The 24,193-nt window shown below is 45.7% G+C and overlaps 1 protein-coding gene and 1 pseudogene across 1 annotated transcript; one reads left to right on the forward strand and one right to left on the reverse strand.

Moving 5' to 3' along the window:
- The window catches only part of LOC139229732 (histone H2B, gonadal-like), a 31,344-nt pseudogene extending 9,126 nt beyond the window's left edge, over positions 1-22,218 (reverse strand).
- On the forward strand, positions 11,017-11,748 carry LOC139229734 (histone H2A-like). Its single transcript, XM_070861280.1, has one exon. It carries the CDS (start codon positions 11,067-11,069, stop codon positions 11,454-11,456), a length of 390 nt encoding a protein of 129 aa, XP_070717381.1. The 5' UTR covers positions 11,017-11,066; the 3' UTR covers positions 11,457-11,748.
- Positions 22,219-24,193: the final 1,975 nt, after the last annotated feature.

Below are 24,193 nucleotides of genomic sequence, written 5' to 3' on the forward strand. Positions count from 1 at the left end.
GGGGGTGAAAATGGCGCAGCCTGCAGTTCTAGCCATGATTATGGAAGCATTTGAGAGTGAGCAATCACCCGTCACTGCCCGGCAGATCAAAACCTGGACAAGCCAGGACCCCTTATTATCTCTAGTCAAAAGCTGTGTGCTTCACGGGAGCTGGTCCAGTGTTCCAGTGGAAATGCAGGAAGAGATAAAGCCATTCCAACAGCGCAAAGATGAAATGTCTATACAGGTAGACTGCCTTCTGTGGGGCAATTGAGTAGTGGACCCCAAGAAGGGCAGAGCCACCTTCATCAATGACCTCCACAGTACCCACCCAGGCATCATAATGATGAAAGCGATAGCCAGATCCCACGTGTATTGGCCGGTATCGATGCAGACTTCGAGTCTTGCATTCACAGATGTAATACATGCTCGCAGTTAAGCAATGTACCCAGGGAGGCGCCGTGAAGTTTATGGTCTTGGCCCTCCAAACCGTGGTCTAGGGTACACGTCGACTATGCAGGCCCGTTCTTGGGTAAAATGTTCCTTGTGGTTGTAGACGCGTACTCCAAGTGTGAGATAATGTCGGCCAGCATGTCCGCTGTCACCACTGAAAGCCTGCGGGCCATGTTTGCCACTCACGGCCTACCCGATGTCCTGGTGAGCGACAACGAGCCATGTTTTACCGGTGCTGAGTTCAAAGAATTTATGACCCGTAACGGGATCAAACATGTCACATCTGCCCCGTTAAAACCAGCGTCCAATGGTCAGGCAGAGAGAGCAGTGCAAACCATCAAGCAAGGCTTGAAGAGGGTAACTGAAGGCTCACTGCAGACTCGCCTATCCCGAGTCTTGCTTAGCTACCGCATGAGACCACACTTACTCACTGGGATCCCACCTGCTGAACTGCTCATGAAAAGAGCACTTAAGACAAGGCTCTCATTAGTTCACCCTGATCTACATGAACAGGTAGAGAGCAGGCGGCTTCAACAAAATGCATACCATGATAGCGCAAATGTGTCACACGAGATTGAAATCAATGATCCTGTATTTGTATTAAATTATGGGCAAGGCCCCAAGTGGCTTCCCGGCACTGTCATGGCCAAAGAGGGGAGCAGGGTGTTTCGGGTCAAACTTTCAAATGGACTCATTCACCGGAAACACTTGGACCAAATCAAACTCAGATTCATGGACTACTCTGAGCAACCCACCTTGGACACTACCTTTTTTGATCCCCCAACACACACACCAGTGGCAACCGGCACCACGGTTGACCACGAAGCAGAACCCATCATCCACAGCAGCCCAGCAGGGCCCAACACACCAGGCAGCCCAGCAAGGCCAGCTGTACAGCAGCCCAGCGAGGGCCCAATGAATGATTCAACAACACCAGCTTTCACATCGAGACGATCAACCAGGGCAAGAAGGGCCCCAGATCGACTCACATTGTAAATAATTACACTATTGACTTTAGGGGGGAATGTTGTTATGTATCTGGATTTGTATATACTCTGTACAGCCACCAGAGCGCTCATCCCCGGAGTCCCAGGGATCTCATAATCCCTTGGGAGCACAGGTATTTACGATCACCACAGGTTGGCGAGGCACTCTGGAGACCTGCAATAAAAGACTAAGGTCACACTTTACTTTGAGCTCACAGTGTTCAGTCTGACTCTCCATACTCTACAATTGTAATGCTTATATTTTAGTTTAACATTCCCCTCAGACAAAAGCCAGCAGTAAAACGCAATCTGCTTACAAAAGCAAAATACTGCGGTTGCTGGAAATCGGAAATTAAAACAGAAAATGCTGGAAATATTCAGCAAGTCAGACAGAGTTAACGTTAATTCTGTTTTCTCCTCTCTCTCCATAGATGCTGCCTGACCTGCTGAGTATTTCCAGCCTTTTCTGCTTTTTTAAAATGCAGTTTGGTGCCTCTCTTTAAAATTTGTTCCGGGATGTGAGCGTTGCTGGCAAAGCTGGCATTTATTGGCCATCCCTAATTACCCTTGAGAAGATGGTGGTGAGCCGCCTTATTCTTGCAGAACATGTGGTGATCGTGCTCTCACAATGCTGTTAGGGAGCGAGTTCAGGGAATTTGACCCACCGTGATTGAAGGAATGGCGATATATTGCCACGTCAGGATGGTGTGTGACTTGGAGGGAAACTTCGAGGTGGTGATGTTCCCATGCGCCTACTGCCCTTCTAGGTGGTGGAGGTCGCGGGTTTGGGGGGTGCCGCTGAAGAAGCCTTGGCGAGTTGCTTCAGTGCATCTAGTAGATTGTGCACACTGCAGCCATGGTCGGCCGGTGGTGGAGGGAGAGAATGTTCAAGGTGGTGGATGAGGTGCCAATCAAGTGGGCTGCTTTGTCCTGGATGGTGTTGAGCTTCTTGAGTGTTGTTGGAGCTGCACACATCCAGGCAAGTGCAGAGTATTCCATCACACTCCTGACTTGTCCCTTGTAGATGGTGGAAAGACTTTGGGGAGTTAGGAGGTGAGACACTCGTCGCAGAATACCCAGCTTCTAACCTGCGCTTGTTGCCACAGTATTTATGCGGCTGGTCCAGTTAAGTTCCTGGTAAATGATGATCCCCAGGATGTTGATGGTGGGGGATTCGGCGATGGTAATACTGTTAAATATCAAGAGGAGGTGGTTAGAAATCAATAGGGCACTTAGAAAATAATAATAGGATTGGGCAGTCAACACGGATTCATGACAAAACTTTAAAAGTTTTTTGAGGTTGTAACTAGCAGAATAGATAAGGGTGGGGGGGGGGGGAACCAGTGGATGTGATGTATTTCAATTTTCAGAAGGCTTTCGATAAGGTTATTGAACAAAATCAGGGCTCATGGGATTGGGGGTAATATACTAACATGGATTGAGGATTGGTTAACGGACAGAAAACAGAGAGTAGGAATAAATGGATCATTTTCGGGTTGGCAGGCTGTAACTAGTGGGGTACCACAAGGATCAGTGCTTGGGCCCCAGCTATTTACAATCTGTTATGTATGCAACACTATGTAACCAGTATTCTACCGCCACTAGAGGGCGCATCTTTTGGAGTTTCAAGGGATCCCAGCATCCCTTGGGAGCACTGTATATAAGCAGGCCTTGCATGCTGTACCAACACTCTGGAGTTCGAATAAAGAGACCAAGTTCACACTTACTCATGTCTACAGTACTCAGTTACATTACTTTATTTGAGACACAACAACTGGCGACGAGATAATGAACCATCATGCGAAAATGCAAAAGGGACGATTGGGAGGCCTTCGTGGAGCGACTCGACCAATAATTCGTGGCCAACGAGCTGGAAGGGAACGAGAACGCTGCCATACGAAGGGCGATCCTCCTCATCGTCCGTGGGGCAACAACCTATGGCCTCATGAAGAATCTTCTTGCTCCGGTGAAACCATCAACCAAATCGTATGAAGAACTGTATACACTGGTCTGGGAGCACCTAAATCCGAAGGAGAGCGTTCTGATGGCAAGGTATCGGTTTTATACATGTCAATGGTCTGAAGGCCAGGAAGTGGCGAGCTACGTCGCCGAACTAAGGCGCCTTGCAGGACATTGCGAATTCGGTGGCTTCCTGGAGCAAATGCTAAGAGACTTCTTTGTGCTTGGCGTTGGCCATGAGGTTATCCTTCGCAAACTATTGACTGTTGAAACACCGAACCTGAGCAAAGCCATAACGATAGCCCAGGCATTTATGATCACCAGCGATAACACCAAACAAATTTCACAGCATAAAGATGTTTCGGCAAGTACTGAACACAAAGTAATGTTGCATTCAGGCAGGAATGCACATGGCAGAACGTACACGCCTGCAGCTGCCCGACCTCGGATGACACAGAGTCCGCCATCAAGCGTTAATGCGAGGCAATTGACACCTTGTTGGCACTGCGGAGATGATCATCGAGCCCATCAATGCCGCTTCAAACACTATGCATGCAAAGACTGTGGAACAATGGGACACCTCCAGCAAATGTGCAGACGAGCTGCAAACCCTGCAAACCACCATGTTGCAGAGGTAGACACATCCATGGTGGATCAAACTGAACTAGAGACTCAAACCGAGGAGGCAGAAGTGTACGGGGTACACACCTTCACCACAAAATGTCCACCGATCATGTTAAAAGTCAAACTGAACGGAATTCTAGTATCCATGGAACTGGACACGGGTGCAAGTCAGTCTATCATGAGCAAAAAGGCCTTCGAGAGGCTGTGGTGCAACAAGGCACACAGGCCCAAGCTGAGCCCTATTCATACCAAGCTGAGAACTTACACTAAAGAGCTGATCCCTGCAATTGGCAGCACAGCAGTGCACGAACTCCCACTATGGATTGTACCAGGAGATAGCCCCACAATGTTCGGCAGAAGCTGGCTGGGAAAAATCTGCTGGAACTGGGACGACATCCGATGCTTTTGTCCATCGATGACGCCTCATGTGCCCAGGTTCTGAGAAAGTTTCCGTCGTTGTTTGAGCCAGGCGTCGGAAGTTTCTCGGGAGCGAAGGTGCAGATCCACTTGATTCCCGCTACATGACTCATCCACCACAAGGCACGGGCAGTGCCATATATGATGCGAGCGAAAGTGGAGATGGAGCTAGACAGGCTGCAATGAGAGGGCATCATCGCATCGGTGGCGTTCAACGAGTGGGCCAGTCCGACTGTTCCAGTTCTCAAGGGCAACGGCACGGTCAGAATTTGTGGGAATTATAAACTAACCATTAATCGTTTTTCGCTGCAGGACCAGTACCCGCTACCCAAGGCAGAGGACCTATTTGCGACGCTGGCATGAGGAAAGACGTTCACCAATTTGGATCTGACCTCGGCCTATATGACGCAGGAGCTGGCGGAATCCTCAAAAAGCCTCACCTGCATCAACACGCTCAAAGGTCAGTTCATCTACAATAGATGCCCGTTTGGGATTCGATCATCCGCGGCGATTTTTCAAAGGAACATGGAGAGTCTGCTGAAGTCTGTTCCACGCACCGTGGTTTTCCAGGATGACATATTGATCACAGGTCGGGACACCATCGAACACTTGAAGAACCTAGGGGAGGTTCTAAGTCGGCTAGATCGCTTGGGACTCAGGTTGAAATGCTTGAAGTGTGTTTTCCTGGCACCAGAGGTCAAGTTCTTGGGGAGAAGAATCGCGGCAGACGGTATCAGACCCACCAACGCCAAGACGGAGGCCATCAAGAACGCGCCGAGACCACAGAACGTGACGGAGCTGCGGTCGTTCCTGGGATTCTTCAATTATTTTGGTAATTTCCTACCCAGGTTAAGCACCCTTGCTGGAACTTCTACACGCGTTGCTACGCAAGGGAGATGACTGGGTATGGCGGAAATCACAAGAGACGGCTTTTGAGAAAGCCAGAAATCTGTTACGTCCCAACAAACTGCTTGTCTTGTATGATACATGTAAACGTTTAGTGCTAGCTTGTGATGCACCTTCGTACAGGGTCAGGTGTGTGTCACAAGCTAACGAATCAGGAACATTACAACTGGTTGCTTATGCGTCTCGGAGCTTGTCCAAGGCTGAAAGGGCCTACAGCATGATTGAAAAAGAAGTTGTGGCATGCGTATACAGGATAAAAAAAATGCATCAGTATCTATTTGGGCGCAAGTTTGAGTTAGAAACTGACCACAAGCCGCTCATATCGCTATTCTCAGAGAGCAAAGGTATCAATACCGATATGTCCTTACTATACAGTACAAATGCACACGAGGCCCATGCTTGAGAGAAGGTCACTCTGTGACCAGCAACTTTTATTCCTGCACTGAAGTGATGAAAGTGGGTGGAGCTTCCCCTTTTATACCTGAAAGACCAGGCTAGGAGTGTCTTCCACAAGTTCACCACCTAGTGGTCAATGTTCTCACAGTGTACAACTAGTCAGTTTATACATGGGTTACAATGACAGTTAAATACATGACATCACCTCCCCCCCAAAAGTCTTATTGGGATCACAGGTTAAGTCTCTCTGGTGGTTTACGCTCCCTTGTAGAGCACCTGAGTTGGGGCTCCGGTTGTTGGGCGCTGGCCTGAGTGTCTGCTGTTTGTGGTGCCTCAGAGCTATCCGGACTGCCCACAGGGACTGGGCTCTCCTCCACTTGGTTCCGGTGTTCGGTCACCTATGGTGGAGTGAGCTCTACATCGTGTTCTTCCTCTGCTTCTTCTACGGGGTTGCTGAACCTCCTTTTTGTTTGATCCACGTGTTTGTTTGATCCAGAATTGTCCACTGGTAAGTTTAACTACCAGAATCCTATTCCCCTCTTTGGCAATCACAGTGCCTGCGAGCCATTTAGGCCCTGCAGCGTAGTTGAGAACAAAGACAGGGTCATTGACATCAATACATCGTGCCCTCGCATTCCCGTCGTGGTAGTCACATTGTGACTGGCGCCTGCTCTCAACAATTTCTTTCATGGTGGGGTGTATAAGGGATAAACTGGTTTTGAATGTCCTTTTCATTAGCAGCTCTGCGGGTGGGACCCCTGTGAGCGAGTGCGGTTGGAATCGACTTGAGGAGGCTTTCCATATTGCGTTGAAAGATCGCGGCGGCCGAGCGAATTCCAAACGGACATCTGTTGTACTCAAACAACCTCTTGTGTGTCATGATGGTGGTCAGCTTCTTGCACTCACTCACCAGCTCCTGGGTCATGTAAGCTGAGGGTAGGTCCAATTTTGAAAAAAGTTTGCCACCGGATAGCGTCATGAAGAGGTCCTCCACTCTCGGTAGCGGGTACTGGTCTTGGAGTGACACCTGATTGATGGTGGCCTTGTAATCGCCACATATCCTGACCGACCGGTTAAAATGCCCCATGATTACTGCCGTTCCTTTTTCACATGCCTCTATTATTCCCTTGATTATTGTCCGACCCACCGTGAAGTTATTATTTGGGGGCCTGTCCGTCAAAAGTCTGTCCGCCGGCTTCTCTGGCGCTAGAAGGTCCTTCATCAGGGAGTACGTCCTGGACCCACAAACAGTCAGGAGATGAGCCCTGCATTTGTCGGCCGAATCCTGTCCCAGCCATTCCTTAGTGACGAAGCCTTTGCTGTAGTCTCTCAATAAAGTCGTCCCAATCGTCACAACACAGTACCTCTCATCTGTGCTGCTAGTGGCCATGCTCGCGTGGTTTAAATCCCAGTTTCTCATCGCCAATGATATGTCCTTACTATACAGTACAAATGCACACGAGGCCCATGCTTGAGAGAAGGTCACTCTGTGACCAGCAACTTTTATTCCAGCACTGAAGTGATGAAGGTGGGTGGAGCTTCCCCTTTTATACCTGAAAGACCAGGTCAGGAGTGTCTCCCACAAGTTCACCACCTAGTGGTCAATGTTCTCACAGTGTACAACTAGTCAGTTTATACATGGGTTGCAATGACAGTTAAATACATGACAAATACCAATGCCTCTGCTCGCATCCAAGATGGGTGCTCACGCTGTCTGCATATAACTATGTAATTCGCCACAGGCCAGGCACAGAGAACTGCGCCGACGCCCTCATTTGGTTACCATCGCCCACAACCGGGGTGGAAATGGCACAGCCTGCAGACTTGCTCTTCGTGATGGATGCATTTGAAAATGAAAAGTCACCTGTTACGGCCCGCCAGATCAGGACCTGGACCAGCCAGGATCCTTTATTTCCCTTGTAAAAAACTGTGTCCTCAATGGGAGCTGGTCCAACACCCCAGCGGTGATGCAGGTAGAGATCAAGCCATTCCAGCGGCGTTAAGGCGCAATGTCCATAGAGGCAGACTGTCCAAGAAAAGCAGGGAAATGGAAGTACGTGACCTACACAGCACCCACCCAGGCATAGTAATGATAAAAGCATGGATAAACTGGACTAGCAGCATTATTTTTGTCACAGGTATTGAAAGACTTCAATTTATATAGCACCTTTCCTGACCACCAGATGTCTCAAAGCGCTTTACAGCCAATAAAGTACTTTTTTTGCATGTGGTCATTGTTGTAATGTGGGAAACGTGGCAGCCAATTTGCACACAGCAAGCTCCCACAAATAATAATGTGATAACAACCAGATAAATAATGTTGGTGCATGTGTGTATGTATATATATATATATATATATATATAGAGAGAGAGAGGTGTATGTGATGTATCTATAGTGTGTGTGGTGTATATATAGAGGAGTATGTGTGATGTTTATATATTGATGTGTGTATGTGGTGTTGGTGTATATATTGAGTTGTGTAGGAACGACAGTAATCATGGGGCATTTTAACCTACATATCGATTGGTCAAATCAAATCGCACGGGGTAGCCTTGAGGAGGAATTCATATTGATATGTGTGGTGAATATATATAGTGTTGTGTATGGTGTTGATGTGTCTATTGAGGTGTGTAGGTGTTGTGTATAGGTGTGTGTGGTGTGTATATATGTATATGTGGCATACATAAAGGTTGCCTGGTGTACATATATAGTATATAGTGCTGGGTGTGTGTGGTGTATATAGCATTAGGTATGTATGTATAGTGTTGGGTGTGTATAGAGAGTGTGAAGCATAGATATATAGGGCCCAAGTTTCCACACGATAAAAAACGGGCGCCCCTCCGAGCTGGTCCCCCGTTTTTCGCGCCTAAAACGGCGCCTAAAAGAAAACTCGCGATTCTGGAGCGTTCTGCAGCTCCTTGTCTGCCTGGCGCGGCGCCCAGGGGGGGCGGAGCCTACACTCGCGCCGATTTTGTAAGTGGGAGGGAGCGGGTACTATTTAAATTAGTTTTTTTCCTGCCGGCAACGCTGCGCGTGCGCGTTGGAGCGTTCGCGCATGCTCAGTGTGAAAAAAAACATTGGCACTCGGCCATTTTTGTAGTTCTTTGTAGCTGTTTAATTTTGGAACATTTTTTAATAAAAGCACATTGCCATCAGCACATCAGCACTTGCAGCCTTCTCACTGTCTCCTTCCCCCTCCCCCGCGGGAACGAAATGGCTGTTCCCTTCTCCTCCTCCCCCCCGCGGGAACGAAATGGCTGTTCCCTTCCCCCCCCCCCCCCCCGCGGGAACGAAACGGTTGTTTCTTTCTCCCCACCCTCCGCGGGAACGAACGCCTGCAGCATTCTCCGAGCCTGAAGCACTTTCACACAGGTAGGAAGATGGTTTATTTAATCTTTTCTTTGCTTATAAATGTTTATTCAGGTTGGATTTATTTGTATAATATTTGTAGAAGTATAAATAAGGATTTATTGTAGAATTTAATGAGTTCCCTTCCCCCCCACTCCCCCCCCCCCTCGTTCTGGACGCCTAATTTGTAACCTGCGCCTGATTTTTTAATGTGTAGAACAGGTTTTTTCAGTTCTACAAAAATCTTCACTTGCTCCATTCTACTTTAGTTTGGAGTACGTTTTCACTGTGGAAACTTTCAAATCAGGCGTCAGTGGCCGGACACGCTCCCTTTTGAAGAAAAAATTCTGTTCCAAAGTAGAACTGTTCTACCTGACTAGAACTGCAGAAAAAAAAATGTGGACAATGTGGAGAATTGCGATTTCTAAGATAGTCCGTTCTCCACCAGTTGCTCCTAAAAATCAGGCGCAAATCATGTGGAAACTTGGGCCCATAGTAGGGTGTGCAGGTCGGGGCCACCGAGCTGCCTATGGCCGCCGCTCACCGCTCCTTTTAAGGTAGCAGAGCTTGTCTCCAGTCGTCTCGGTTAACCGTTGCCACTGAACCAAGACCAAGCTCTGTCAAGCCCGTGTGGTGGCTGGTGTGCAGTGGAAACCACACCAAAAAAAATCCATGCACAGGCATCTTCCACCCTTCAATATGTAGTTCCAGACCTAGAATATTAGGTCCTTCATTAAAACACCTGTGAACTCATTGAACACATCCCTTTTGGACGTGGAAGCAAGTCGTCCTCGATTTGAGGGACTGCCTAAGAAGAAGTGAGGTTTATAAATATATATATAGTGTTGGGTGTGTGGTGTATATATTATAGTGTTGGGTGTGTATATATATATATATATATATACATATATGTATATATACACCCAACACTATACTATATACACCACACACCCAACAGTATAACACACACACACACATATATATATATATATATACACCCAACACTATACTATATACACCACACACCCAACAGTATAACACATACACACACATATATATATATATATATACATACACCCAACACTATAATATATACACCACACACTCAACACTATAGCATATATATATATATATATATATATATACATACACCCAACACAATATATATACATATATATATATATATACACCCAACACTATATATGTGTGTTGGGTGTGTGGTGTATATATTATAGTGTTGGGTGTGTGTATATATATATATATATATATATATATAAATATAGTGTTGGGTGTATATATATATATATTATAGTGTTGAGTGTGTGGTGTATATATTATAGTGTTGGGTGTATATATATATATAAATATTATATATATATGTGTGTTATAATGTTGGGTGTGTGGTGTATATATTATAGTGTTGGGTGTGTGTGTAAAGATGGTGTTGGGTGTGTGTGTGTGTATATATATATAATAATGTTGGGTGTGTATATATATTATAGTGTTGGGTGTGTATATATATATATATATATGTGTTATAATGTTGGGTGTGTGGTGTATATATTATAGTGTTGGGTGTGTGTGTGTGTATATATATATATAACTATGGTGTTGGGTGTGTGTATACAAATATATATAGTTTTGGGGGTGTATGTATAGTGTTGGGTGTATATAGAGTGTGGTGTCTAGATATACAGTGGGGTGTATGTGTTTGCAATGAGTCTGCAGCTTTGGGAACCAATTTAGATTGCCCCCAAAAGTTTGCTCTTGGTCCGTGAGACAAATTATGCTAATTAGGGATGGGTAGGACGCCGCTTCCTATTCGCTAAATATTTGTAAAACTTTTATTGTTCTGCTTAGTTATAGGTCAATCAGAGACAAAGGGAAATGAATCAACCAATGAAAAACGAGCGCCTCCCGATCCGGCCGAAAGGTATAAAAGGAGAAGTGACGGCCGCCGAGGCACCTGTCAGAGCTGCTGAGAGTTATTGAGTAAGATGTCGGGCCGCGGTAAAACTGGAGGCAAAGGGCGCGCCAAGTCCAAAACCCGCTCCTCCCGAGCCGGCCTGCAGTTCCCGGTCGGCCGCATCCACCGCCTGCTGCGCAAGGGTCACTACGCCGAGCGGGTGGGGGCCGGAGCCCCGGTCTACCTGGCCGCCGTCCTCGAGTACCTGACCGCCGAGATCCTGGAGCTGGCCGGCAACGCCGCCCGCGACAACAAGAAGACCCGCATCATCCCCCGCCACCTGCAGCTCGCCATCCGCAACGACGAGGAGCTCAACAAGCTGCTGGGTGGGGTGACCATAGCCCAGGGCGGGGTCCTGCCCAACATCCAGGCCGTGCTGCTGCCCAAGAAAACCGGACACGCCAGCAAGGTTTATACCTGAAGACCACAAGAATCCGATCTAATCACCAAAGGCTCTTTAAGAACCGGCCACCTCGTCTTTCTAAAGAACTTCATCCAGATTCTGTTATTTACTTTGAAGAACTTAACGGGGTTGCCAGAGGGCAATGTTGTTTTGAGATTTATTGGATGCAATGTAATTAAAAGATTTCGTGCCCGACATGAACTGAGAAAAACGATCCAACGCGATAGTCTGTCACATTTAACCGGTGTGCATAGCAAGATTGACAATTGGTTTTGTAATTAAGTTTATTAAAGGTTATTTGTTACTTCAACGAATTGTCTCAATTCTTTAGGGGGCTTTTGGTGTATTCCCTTTACAACGTGATTTTTTTTTCAAGGTGGAAAAACGTGTTAAACTAAAACGAGACTTTTGTACAAAATGTGTTGTCCAAATCTCTGCACCCTCTCCAGGGCCTTGACATCCTTAAAGTATGGTGCCTGGAATTGGACACCACCTAACCAGTGATTTGTAAAGCCTCCATTTTAGCCCTATTGAATTCCAGTTTATCTGCACCATCTGTTTCCACAGATGCTGCCTGCCCTGTTGAGAGTTTTCCAGCACTTGCTGTTTGCCTGAAAAATGCATGCAAATTAAAAACAAAGGGTGGCTTACAAGTACCACCATCTATTAATGACTTGGATGAAGGGACTTTGTGTAATGTTGCCAAGTTTGCTGATACAAAGATGGATTGAGGGAAAGTAAATTGAGGAGGATGCAAAAAAATCTGCAAAGGGATATCATAGGCAGTTCAGTGGGGTTGAAGATGACTTGCTTCCACACTAACAGTATTCAAGTGACTGATGAACTTTAAATGGTGGAAGATGCGCATGAATTCTTTTAATGTGGCGTGGCCGTTGTACTTTTTGTAAACTGACTCATTCCTTTTGCACGAATGAAAGATTACTGCATGTTAACAACTGCATAAAAATATTAAAATACAAGCTCCCACACTGGTTTGAGTAAGCAAGGTTTTGGTCCAGTGGCAAGGGGATCCAAGATGACGAGACCAGGCTCTGCTGCATTTGCCAAGGCATACACACACTCAAACATAGTTACGTTATTTGTCTTATAACACTCCTGTGAAGCACCTTGGGATGAAAGGGATATAGACAGGCTGTGAGTGGGCAAAAATTTGGCAGATGGAGTAAAAAATGTGAGATTATCCACTTTGGCAGAAATAATTGAAAAGCAAATTATAATTTAAATGGAGAAAAATTGTGAAGTGCTACAGTACAGAGACACCTGGGGATCCTTGTGCATGTACCACAAAGTTAGTATGCAGGTAAAGCAAGTAATCAGGAGGGCAAATGGAATGTTGGCCTTTATTGCAAGGTGGGTAGAGTATAAAAGCAGAGAAGTCCTGCTATAACTACAGGGTATTGGTGAGGCCACACCAGGTGTACTGCGTAGTTTTTATCTCTATTTCAGGAAGGATATACTTGCATTGGAGGCTGTTCAGAAAAGGTTCACTAGGTTGATTCCGCAGATGCGGGGGTTGACTTATGAGGATAGGTTGGGCCTATGCACATTGAAGTTCAGAAGAATGAGAGGTGATCTTATTGAAACTTATAAAATAATGAGGGCGCTCGACAAGGTGGATGCAGAGAGGCTATTTCCACTCAGGGAAAACTAAAACTAGGGGACAAAGTCTTAGAATAAGGGGCCGCCCATTTAAAACTCAGATGAGAAATTCTTTAAGGGTTGTAAATCTATGGAATTCTCTGCCCTAGAGAGCTGTGGAGACTGGGTCACTGAATATATTTAAGACAGAGATAGACAGATTTTTGAGCGATAAGGGAGTAAAGGGTTATGGGGAGCGGGCAGAGAAGTGGAGCTGAGTCCATGATCAGATCAGCCATGATATTGAATGGCGGAGCATGCTCGTGGGGCCAAATGGTCTACACCTGCTCCTATTTCTTATGTAACGCTTCAAACTTAGGATACCAGGTGGGAAACAATTGGGATAAATGCAGAATATAGATAAAACAGCAAAGTAAATGCAAAGGATGTTTGCAAACTAGGTGGGAACAATTGGGATGAATCTATCCCGAGTCCATCTCGCTCTCCAACCAGTATTCTGTTCTGAGCACTGGTGAGGACGATGGTGCCTCTGGGGAGTGCAGTCAGAGCCAAATTCACAGGTGGCTCAGCAGCACAGGTGGGGAGGAAGAAGAATGGAAGAGCTATAGTGGTAGGGAATTCAATAGGCAGGGGAGCAGACAGGCGTTTCTATGGCTGCAGGCGTGACTCCAGGATGGTATGTTGCCTCCCTGGTGCCAGGGTAAAGGATGTTACCGAGCGGCTGCAAGATGGCAGAGGTCGTGGTCCATATCGGGACCAATGACGTAGGTAGAAAGAGGGATGAGGTCCTGCAAGCAGAGTTTAGGGAGTTAGGAGAGAGATTAAAAAGCAGGATCTGAAAGGTAGTAATCTCCGGATTTCTGCCGGTGCCACGACCTAGTGAGCACAGAAATAGGAGGATAGAGAAGATAAATACGTGGCTGGAGAGATGGTGCAGAAGGGAGGACTTTAGTTTCCTGAGGCATTGGGACTGTTTCTGGGGGAGCTGGGACCTGTACAAGCCAGACGGGTTGCACCTCAACAGAGCCGGCACCTACTGGGAGGTTTTGCTAGTGATGTTGGGGAGGGTTTAAACTAGCTTGGCAGGGGGATGGGAACCTGAGAATAGATTCAGTGGGGAGAGAAGCAAAGCTGGAATTGGGCAGCAGAGAAATAGAAGTAGAAAGTGAATTTGGAAGACAGAGGAAACAAGGGCAGGAAAATAGATAACGGGAGTTTGGCAATACTAAATGACATATAATTCAATGCAAGGAGTGTAGGAAATAAGGCAGATGAGCTGAGAGCACAGATTGACACTTGGAAGTACGATATTATAGCTATTACTGAGACATGGCTGAAAGAAGGGCAGGTATGGCAGCTCAACATTCCTGGTCACAGGGTTTTCAGATGGGATAGAGAGGGGTAAAAAAGGAGGGGGTCGCAGTATTGATTAAAGAATTGTGAAGGGATGATATGTTCGAAGGGTCATCAAACGAGGCCATCTGGGTTGAATTAAAGAACAAAAAAGGGGCGATCACACTGCTGGGAGTGTACTATAGACCCCCAAGCAGTCAGAGGGAGATAGAAGAACAAATATGTGGGCAAATTGCTGCAAAGTGCAAAAACTATAGAAATGTAATAGTGGGGGGATTTCAACTACCCTAATAATAACTGGGAAAAAGGTAGTGTGAATGGTACAGAGGGTGTGGAATTCCTAAAATGCATTCATGAGGACTTCTTTAGCCAGTATGTAACAACCCCAACCAAGGAAGGGAGTGGTTCTGGACTTGATTTTGGGGAATGAAGAGGGGCAGTTGAAAGGGGTATCAGTGGGAGAGCATTTTGGTGCTAGTGACCATAATTCAGTAAGATTTATTGTAGTTATGGAAAAAGGACACAGAGGGACCAGGAACAAAAGTTAATTGGGGTAAAGCCAATTTTACTGAGCTGAGATGGGATTTGGCCAAAGTGGACTAGAAACGGCTACTTGATGGTAAATCCATGTCAGAGCAGTGGGAGGCATTCAAGGAGGAGATCCTGAGGGTACAGAGCAAATATGTTCCCTTAAAAAAGGGTGGGGCTAACAAATCTAGAGCCCCCTGGATGTCAAGAGACATACAGGGTAAGATAAAGAAAAAAAGAGAACTCAACACTGCAGATACACTGGAGGAATATAAGAAGTGCAGGGATGCAATTAAAAACAATATCAGGAAAGCAAAGAGAGCACATGAAAGAATGTTGGCAAGTAAAATCAGGGAAAACCCAAACATGTTTTATGAATACATTAGAGCAAGAGGATAACTAGAGAAATAGTGGGGCCTATTAGAGACCATAAAGGAAATCTGTGTGTGGAGGCAGAAGACGTGGCTAGGATTCTTAATGAATACTTTACATCCATTTTCACAAAAGAGAGGGGCGATGCAGACTTTGCAATAAGGGAGGAGGCGTGTGAAATATTTGACGAGATACACTAATGAGAAAGGAAGTATTAAGGGGCTTAACAGCTTTAGAATTGGTAAATCCCCAGGCCCAGATGAAATGTATCCCAGACTGTTAAGAGAAGCAAAAGAGCAAATAGTGGTCATCTTCTAAAATTCCATAGATTCTAGAATGGTTCCCGCAGATTGGCAGGTAGCTAATGTAACCCCACTATTTAAGAAAGGAGGGAGAGAGAAAACGGGCACTACAGACCAGTTATCCTGACATCAGTCATAGGGAAAATGCTTGAATCTATTATTAGGGACGTGGTATCAGGGCACTTCGAAAATAATAATAGGATTGGGCAGAGTCAACACGGATTTATGAAAGGGAAAGCATGTTTGACAAACCTGTTAGTGTTTTGAGATTGTAACTAGTAGAATAGATAAGGGGAAACCAGTGGATGTGGTGCATTTGAATTTTAAGAAGGCATTCGATAAGGTGCCACAGAAGAGATTATTAAACAAAATAGGGGTAATGGGATTGGAGGTAATACACTAGCATGGATTGAGGATTGGTTAATGGACAAAAAACAGAGAGTAGGAATGAATGAGTCATTTTCGCATCGACAGTCTGTAACTATTGGGGTACTACAATGTGGTGTTTGGGCCTCAGCTATTCACGATCGATATCAATGATTTGGATGAGGGGACAAAATGTAATATGTCCAAGTTTACTGATGATACAAAGCTAGGTGGGAATGTAAATTGTGAGGAGGTTGCAAAGAAGCTTCAAGGGGATATAGACAGGCTATATGAATGGGCAAGAACATGGCAAATGGAATATAATGTGGAGAAATGTGAAGTTATCCACTTTGGAAGAATAAATAGAAAAGCAGAGTATTTTTTAAATGGTGAGAGATTGGGAAATATTGGTGTTCAGAGGAACCTGGGTGTCCTTGCACACAAATCACTGAAAGTTAATATGCAGGTGCAGCAAGCAATAAAGAAAGCAAATGGTATGTTAGCTTTTATTACAGGAGGATTTGTGTATGTGTAAAGATATCTTATCGGAATTATATAAGGGCCCGATGAGACTGCACCTGGAGTATTGGTCATTGAATATATTTAAGGTGGAGATAGACAGATTTTTGATTGATAAGGAAGTCAAAGGTTATGAGGAGCGAGTGGGGTTGAGGCCAAGACCAGATCAGCCATGATCTTATTGAACAGCGGAGCAGGCTTGAGGAGCCAAATGGCCCACTCCTGCTCTTATATCAAGGGGAAGTGCAACAAAGGTTCACCAGACTGATTCCTGGGATGGGCGGGATTATCCGATGAGGAGAGATTTAACAGACAAGGCTGATATTGGTTGCAAGGTGACCAAGACTGGGAACTAAACATTCAGGGGTACTTGACAATTTGGAAGGACAGGCAGAAAGGAAAAGGAGGTGGGGTAGCTCTGTTGATAAAGAATGGAATCACTGCAATAGTGAGAAATGATATTGGCTCAAATGATCAGGATGTTGAAAGAGTTTGAGTGGAGATAAGGAATAATAAGGGGAAAAAGTCACTGGTGAGCATAGTCTATAGCCCCCCAAACTGTAGCAACACTCTTGGTTGAAGCATAAAACAGGAAAATAGTAGGGGCTTGTAAAAAGGGAACAGCAATAATTATGGGTGGTTTTAACCTCCATATTGATTGGAAAAATCAAATTGGTCAGAGTAGCCTTGAGGAAGAGTTCATAGAGTGCATAAGGGACGGGTTCCTTGAGCAGTATGTAATGGAACCAACCAGGGAGCAGGCTATCTTAGATCTGGTCCTGTGTAATGAGACAGGACTAATAAACAATCTCCTCATAAAGGATCCCCTTGGAATGAGTGACAAAAGCATGGTTGAATTTCAAATTCAGATGGAGGGCGAGAAAGTTGGATCTCAAACCAGCATCCTAAGCTTAAATAAAGGAGACTACAAAGGTATGAGAACAGAGATGGCTAAAGTGAACTGGGAAAATAGACTAAAGTATAGGATGGTTGATGAACAGTGGCGTACATTTAAGGAGATATTTCATAACTCTCAAGAAAAATATATTCCAGTGAGGAAGAATGGGTGTAAAAGAAAAGATAGCCATCCATGGCTAACTATAGAAATAAAGGATAGTATCCAATTAAAAACAAGGGCATACTAAGTGGCCAAAACTAGTGGGAGGACAAAAGATTGGGAAGCTTTTAAAAGCCAGCAAAGAATGACTAATGATTAAGAAAGAGAAGGTAGACTGAAAGTAAACTAGCACGAATATAAAAACAGATAGCAAGAGTTTCTACATATAGCAAGAGTTGGCAAAAGTAAATGTTGGTCCCTTAGAGGACGAGACCAGGGAATTAGTGATGGGGAACATGGAGATGGCAGAAACGCTGAACAAATATTTTGTATCAGTCTTTACGGTAGAGGACACTAAAAATATCGCTATAGAGGGGGAGGAACTTAACACAATCACAATCACTAAGGAAGTGGTACTCAGTAGGATAATGGGACTAAAGGCGGATAAATCCTCTGCACCTGATGGCTTACATCCTAGGGTCTTAAGAGAAGTAACGGCAGGGATAGTGGATGCATTGGTGGTAATTTACCAAAATTCCCTGGATTCTGGGGATGTCTCAGCAGATTGGAAAACTGCAAATGTAACACCCCTATTTAAAAAAGGAGGCAGACAAAAAGCAGGAAACTATAGACCAGTTAACCTAACATCTGTGATTGGGAAAATGTTGGAGTCCATTATTAAAGAAGCAATAGCAGGACATTTGGAAAACATAATTCAGTCAGGCAGAGTCAGCATGGATTTATGAAGGGGAAGTCATGTTTGACAAATTTGCTGGAATTCTTTGAGAATGTAACAAACAGGGTGGATAAAGGGGAACCAGTGTATTTGGACTTCCAGAAGGCATTTGACAAGGTGACACATTAAAGGCTACTGCACAAGATAAAAATTCACAGGGTTGGGGTTAATATATTAGCATGGATAGAGGATTGGCTAACTACAGAAAACAGAGAGCCAGGATAAATGGTTCATTCTCGGATTGGTAACCAGTAACTAGTGGGGTGCCATAGGGATCAGTGCTGGGACCCCAACTATTTACAATCTATATTAATGACTTGGATGAAGGGACCAAGTGTAAGATGATACAAATGATACAAAGATGGGAGGCAACCTGCAAAAGGACATAGACAGGCTAAAAATTTGGCCAATGGAGTATAATGTTGGTAAGCGTGCACTTTGGCAGAAAAAAATCGAAGAGCAAGTTATTATTTAAATGGAGAAAAATTGCAAAATGCTGCAGTACAGCGGGACCTGGGGGTCCTGGTGGATGAAACATAAAAGGTTAGTATGCAGGTACAGCAAGTGATCAGGAAGGCCAATGGAACCTTGTCTTTTATTGCAAAGGGGATGGAGTATGAAAGCAGGGAAGTCTTGATACAGTTATACAGGGTATTGGTGAGGCCACACCTAGGATACTGCGTACAGTTTTGGTTTCCATATTTAAGAAAGGACTTGCTTTGGAGACAATTCAGAGAAGGTTAACTAGGTTGATTCTGGAAATGAGGGTGTTGACTTATGAGAAAATGTTGAATAGGTTGGGCCTCTACTCTTTGGAGTTCAGAAGAATGAGAGGTGATCTTATCGAAATGTATAAGATTATGAGGGGGCTTGACAAGGTGGATGCATGATCTTAGTATAAGGGGCCGCCCATTTAAAACTGAGATGAGGAGGAATTTCTTCTCTCAGAGGGTTGTAAATCTGTGGAATTCGATGCCTCAGAGAGCTGTGGAAGCTGGGACATTGAATAAATTTAAGAGAGAAATAGATGGTTTCTTAAACGATAAGGGAATAAGGGGCAGGGAAGTGGACCTGAGTCCATGATCGGATCAGCCATGATCATGTTAAATGGCGGAGCAGGCTCGAGGGGTCACATGGCCTACTCCTGCTCCTATTTCTTATGTTCTTACATAGAAACATAGAAAATAGGTGCAAGAGCAGGCAATTCAGCCCTTCTAGCCTGCACCGCCATTCAATGAGTTCATGGCTGAACATGAAACTTCAGTACCCCCTTCCTGCTTTCTCGCCATAACCCTTGATCCCCCGAGTAGTAAGGACTTCATCTAACTCCCTTTTGAATATATTTAGTGAATTGGCCTCAACTACTTTCTGTGGTAGAGAATTCCACAGGTTCACCACTCTCTGGGAGAAGAAGTTTCTCCTCATCTCGGTCCTAAATGGCTTACCCCTTATCCTCAGACTGTGACCCCTGGTTCTGGACTTCCCCAACATTGGGAACATTCTTCCTGAATCTAACCTGTCTAAACCCGTCAGAATTTTAAATGTTTCCATGAGGTCCCCTCTCATTCTTCTGAACTCCAGTGAATACAAGCCCAGTTGATCCAGTCTTTCTTGATAGGTCAGTCCCACCATCCCGGGAATCAGTCTGGTGAATCTTCGCTGTACTCCCTCAATAGCAAGAATGTCCTTCCTCAATTAGGAGACCAAAACTGTACACAATACTCCAGGTGTGGCCTCACCAAGGCCCTGTACAACTGTAACAACACCTCCCTGCCCCTGTACTCAAATCCCATCGCTATGAAGGCCAACATGCCATTTGCTTTCTTAACCGCCTGCTGTACCTGCATGCCAACCTTCAATGACTGATGTACCATGACACCCAGGTCTCGTTGCACCTTCCCTTTTCCTAATTTGTCACCATTCAGATAATAGTCTGTCTCTCTGTTTTTACCACCAAAGTGGATAACCTCACATTTATCCACGTTATACTTTATCTGCCATGCATTTGCCCACTCACCTAACCTATCCAAGTCACTCTGCAGCCTAATAGCATCCTCCTCGCAGCTCACACTGCCACCCAACTTAGTGCCATCCGCAAATTTGGAGATACTACATTTAATCCCCTCGTCTAAATCATTAATGTACAATGTAACCAGCTGGGGCCCCAGCACAGAACCTTGCGGCACCCCACTAGTCACTGCCTGCCATTCTGAAAAGTACCCGTTTACTCCTACTCTTTGCTTCCTGTCTGACAGCCAGTTCTCAATCCATGTCAGAACACTACCCCCAATCCCATGTGCTTTAACTTTGCACATTAATCTCTTGTGTGGGACCTTGTCGAAAGCCCTCTGAAAGTCCAAATATACCACATCAACTGGTTCTCCTTTGTCCACTTTACTGGAAACATCCTCAAAAAATTCCAAAAGATTTGTCAAGCATGATTTCCCTTTCACAAATCCATGCTGACTTGGACCTATCATGTCACCATTTTCCAAAAGCGCTGCTATGACATCCTTAATAATTGATTCCATCATTTTACCCACTACTGAGGTCAGTCTGACCGGTCGATAATTCCCTGTTTTCTCTCTCCCTCCTTTTTGAAAAAGTGGGGTTACATTGGCTACCCTCCACTCGATAGGAACTGATCCAGAGTCAATGGAATGTTGGAAAATGACTGTCAATGCATCCGCTATTTCCAAGGCCACCTCCTTAAGTACTCTGGGATGCAGTCCATCAGGCCCTGGGGATTTATCGGCCTTCAATCCCATCAATTTCCCCAACACAATTTCCCGACTAATAAAGATTTCCCTCAGTTCCCCCTCCTTACTAGACCCTCTGACCTCTTTTATATCCGGAAGGTTGTTTGTATCCTCCTTAGTGAATACCGAACCAAAGTACTTGTTCAATTGGTCCGCCATTTCTTTGTTCCCCGTTATGACTTCCCCTGATTCTGACTGCAGGGGACCTACGTTTGTCTTTACTAACCTTTTTCTCTTTACATACCTATAGAAACTTTTGCAATCCGCCTTAATGTTCCCTACAAGCTTCTTCTCTTACTCCATTTTCCCTGCCCTAATCAAATCCTTTGTCCTCCTCTGCTGAGTTCTAAATTTCTCCCAGTCCCCGGGTTCGCTGCTATTTCTGGCCAATTTGTATGCCACTTCCTTGGCTTTAATACTATCCCTGATTTCTCTAGATAGCCACGGTTGAGCCACCTTCCCTTTTTTAATTTTATGCCAGACAGGAATGTATAATTGTTGTAATTCATCCATGTGGTCTCTAAATATCTGCCATTGCCCATCCACAGTCAACCCCCTAAGTATCATTCGCCAATCTATCCTAGCCAATTCACGCCTCATACCTTCAAAGTTACCCTTCTTTAAGTTCTGGACCATGGTCTCTGAATTAACTGTTTCATTCTCCATCCTAATGCAGAATTCCACCATATTATGGTTACTCTTCCCCAAGGGGCCTCGCACAATGAGATTGCTAATTAATCCTCTCTCATTACACAACACCCAGTCTAAGATGGCCTCCCCCCTAGTTGGTTCCTTGACATATTGGTCTAGAAAACCATCCCTTATGCACTCCAGGAAATCCTCCTCCACCGTATTGCTTCCAGTTTGGCTAGCCCAATCTATGTGCATATTAAAGTCACCCATTATAACTGCTACACCTTTATTGCATGCAGCCCTAATTTCCTGTTTGATGCCCTCCCCAACATCCCTACTACTGTTTGGAGGTCTGTACACAACTCCTACTAACGTTTTTTGCCCTTATGCTGTAGCTCTCCTTCCTGCTCCTCCGGTGTTTCCTGTCGCCTTTCCTGGTGATTTTCATGGCAGTTTTCTTCGAGCCCTTCTTGGAGACGGAGCCCTTGGTGCCGGTGGTGGTGGAGCTGGTGGCATCAGCAGCAGCAGACGGCATCGTAAACCCTGAAAGTCCATCTCAATGCTCGCTATTCCTCATCTTCCAGCTCCCCCTTATTTACACGGAGCTATGCTAATGACGGGTGGCAGATCATCTATTCCAATTGGCTGCCCTGTGAGAAACCTCTGCACATTTCACAGCCGGGAAATTATAATTTCCCACCCCAATTTGTAGCAGAGTTTCCTCTGCAAGGGGTGCCCAGGTTAAGAGAGTAACAGGGCAGAACGCTTAAAGCAAAATTCAGGCATCAAAAATGCAGTTTATGACTGGCATTGCAATAAAGCACTTTAACCCCACTGAGTTAATCCGGGGGGCTGAAGAGGGAAATCTGCCACGAGGTTATTATAGGTGCTTCACTGGCCTTGTCCACCTTTGGCAAGGTATTTCTGTAAAAATAAACTCAGTTGTTAAAGGCTAGCAATTGCTATCGGTGCTAATGGTTACACTGGCGCAATAGTCATCATCATAGGCAATCCCTCGAAATCGAGGAGGGTTTACTTCTACTCCCAAAGTGAGTTCTTTGATGGCTGAACAATCCGATACGAGAGCCACAGACCCTGTTACAGGTGAGACAGACATTCGTCGGGGGAAGGGGTCAGTGGGGCTGGTTTGCTGCATGCTCCTTCCGCTGCCTGCGCTTGGCCTCTTCACGCTCTTTGCGTTGAGACTCGAAGAGCTCAACGCCCTCCTGGATGGACTTTCTTCACCTCGGGCGGTCTGCGGCCAGGGTCTCCCAGGTGTCAGTGGTGATGTCGCACTTCACCAGGGGGGCTTTGAGGGTGTCCTTATAATGGTTCCGCTGTCCTCCTTTGGCTCGTTTACCATAAAGGAGCTCCGCATAAAGCATTTGCTTAGGGAGTCTCGTATCTGGCATGCGAACTATGTGGCCTGCCCAGCGAAGCTGATCGAGTGTGGTCAGTGCTTCAATACTGGGGATGTTGGCCTGGGCGAGGACACTGATGTTGGTGCACCTGTCCTCCCAGGGGATTTGCAGGATCTTGCAGAGACATCGTTGGTGATATATCTCCAGCGACTTGAGGTGCCTTCTATACATTGTCCATGCCTCAGATCCATACAGGAGGGCAGGTATTACTACAGCCCTGTAGACCATGAGTTTGGTGGTAGATTTGAGGGTCTGGTCTTCAAACACCCTTTTCCTCAGACGGTCGAAGGCTGTGCTGGCACACTGGAGGCGATGCTGAATCTCCACATCAACCTTTGTTGATAAGAGGCTCCCGAGATATGGGAAATGGTCCACGTTGTCCAGGGCCGCGCCATGGATCTTGATTATTGGAGGGCAGTGCTGTGCGGCAGTGACAGGCTGGTGGAGGATCTTTGTCTTACGGATGTTAAGCATTAAGGCCCATGCTTTCATTGGCCTCAGTGAATACATTGACTATATTCTGGAGTTCAGCCTCTGAATGTGCACAGACGCAGACATCGTCCGCATACTGCAGCTCAACGACAGAGGTCGGGGTGATCTTGGACCTGGCCTGGAGGTGGCGTAGGTTAAACAGCTTCCCACTGGTTCTGTAGTTTAGTTCCACTCCAGCGGGGAGCTTGTTAACTGTGAGGTGGAGCATGGCGGCGAGGAAGATTGAGAAGAGGGTTGGGGTGATGACGCAGTCCTGTTTGACCCCGGTCCGGACGTGGATTGGGTCTGTAATGGATCCGTTGGTAAGGATCGCGGCCTGCATGTCGTCGTGGAGCAGACGAAGGATGTTGACAAACTTTTGGGGGCATCCGAAATGGAGGAGGACGCTCCATAGACCCTCACGGTTGACAGTGTCAAAGGCCTTTGTAAGATCGAAAAAGGCCATGTATAAGGGCTGGCACTGCTCCTTGCATTTTTTCTGCAGCTGTCGCGCTGCAAAGATCATATCTATTGTACCCCGTAGGGGACGAAATCCGCATTGTGATTCCGGGAGGAGCTCCTCGGCCACAGGGAGAAGTCGATTGAGGAGAACTCAAG

This window comes from Pristiophorus japonicus, chromosome 19 (genome assembly GCF_044704955.1).
Source record: "Pristiophorus japonicus isolate sPriJap1 chromosome 19, sPriJap1.hap1, whole genome shotgun sequence".
In the NCBI taxonomy this organism is placed as follows: domain Eukaryota; kingdom Metazoa; phylum Chordata; class Chondrichthyes; family Pristiophoridae; genus Pristiophorus; species Pristiophorus japonicus.

Coding starts and splice junctions, on each gene's coding strand:
- LOC139229734 (XM_070861280.1), top strand. CDS start 11,067: ATGTCGGGCCGCGGTAAAACTGGAGGCAAAGGGCGCGCCAAGTCCAAA.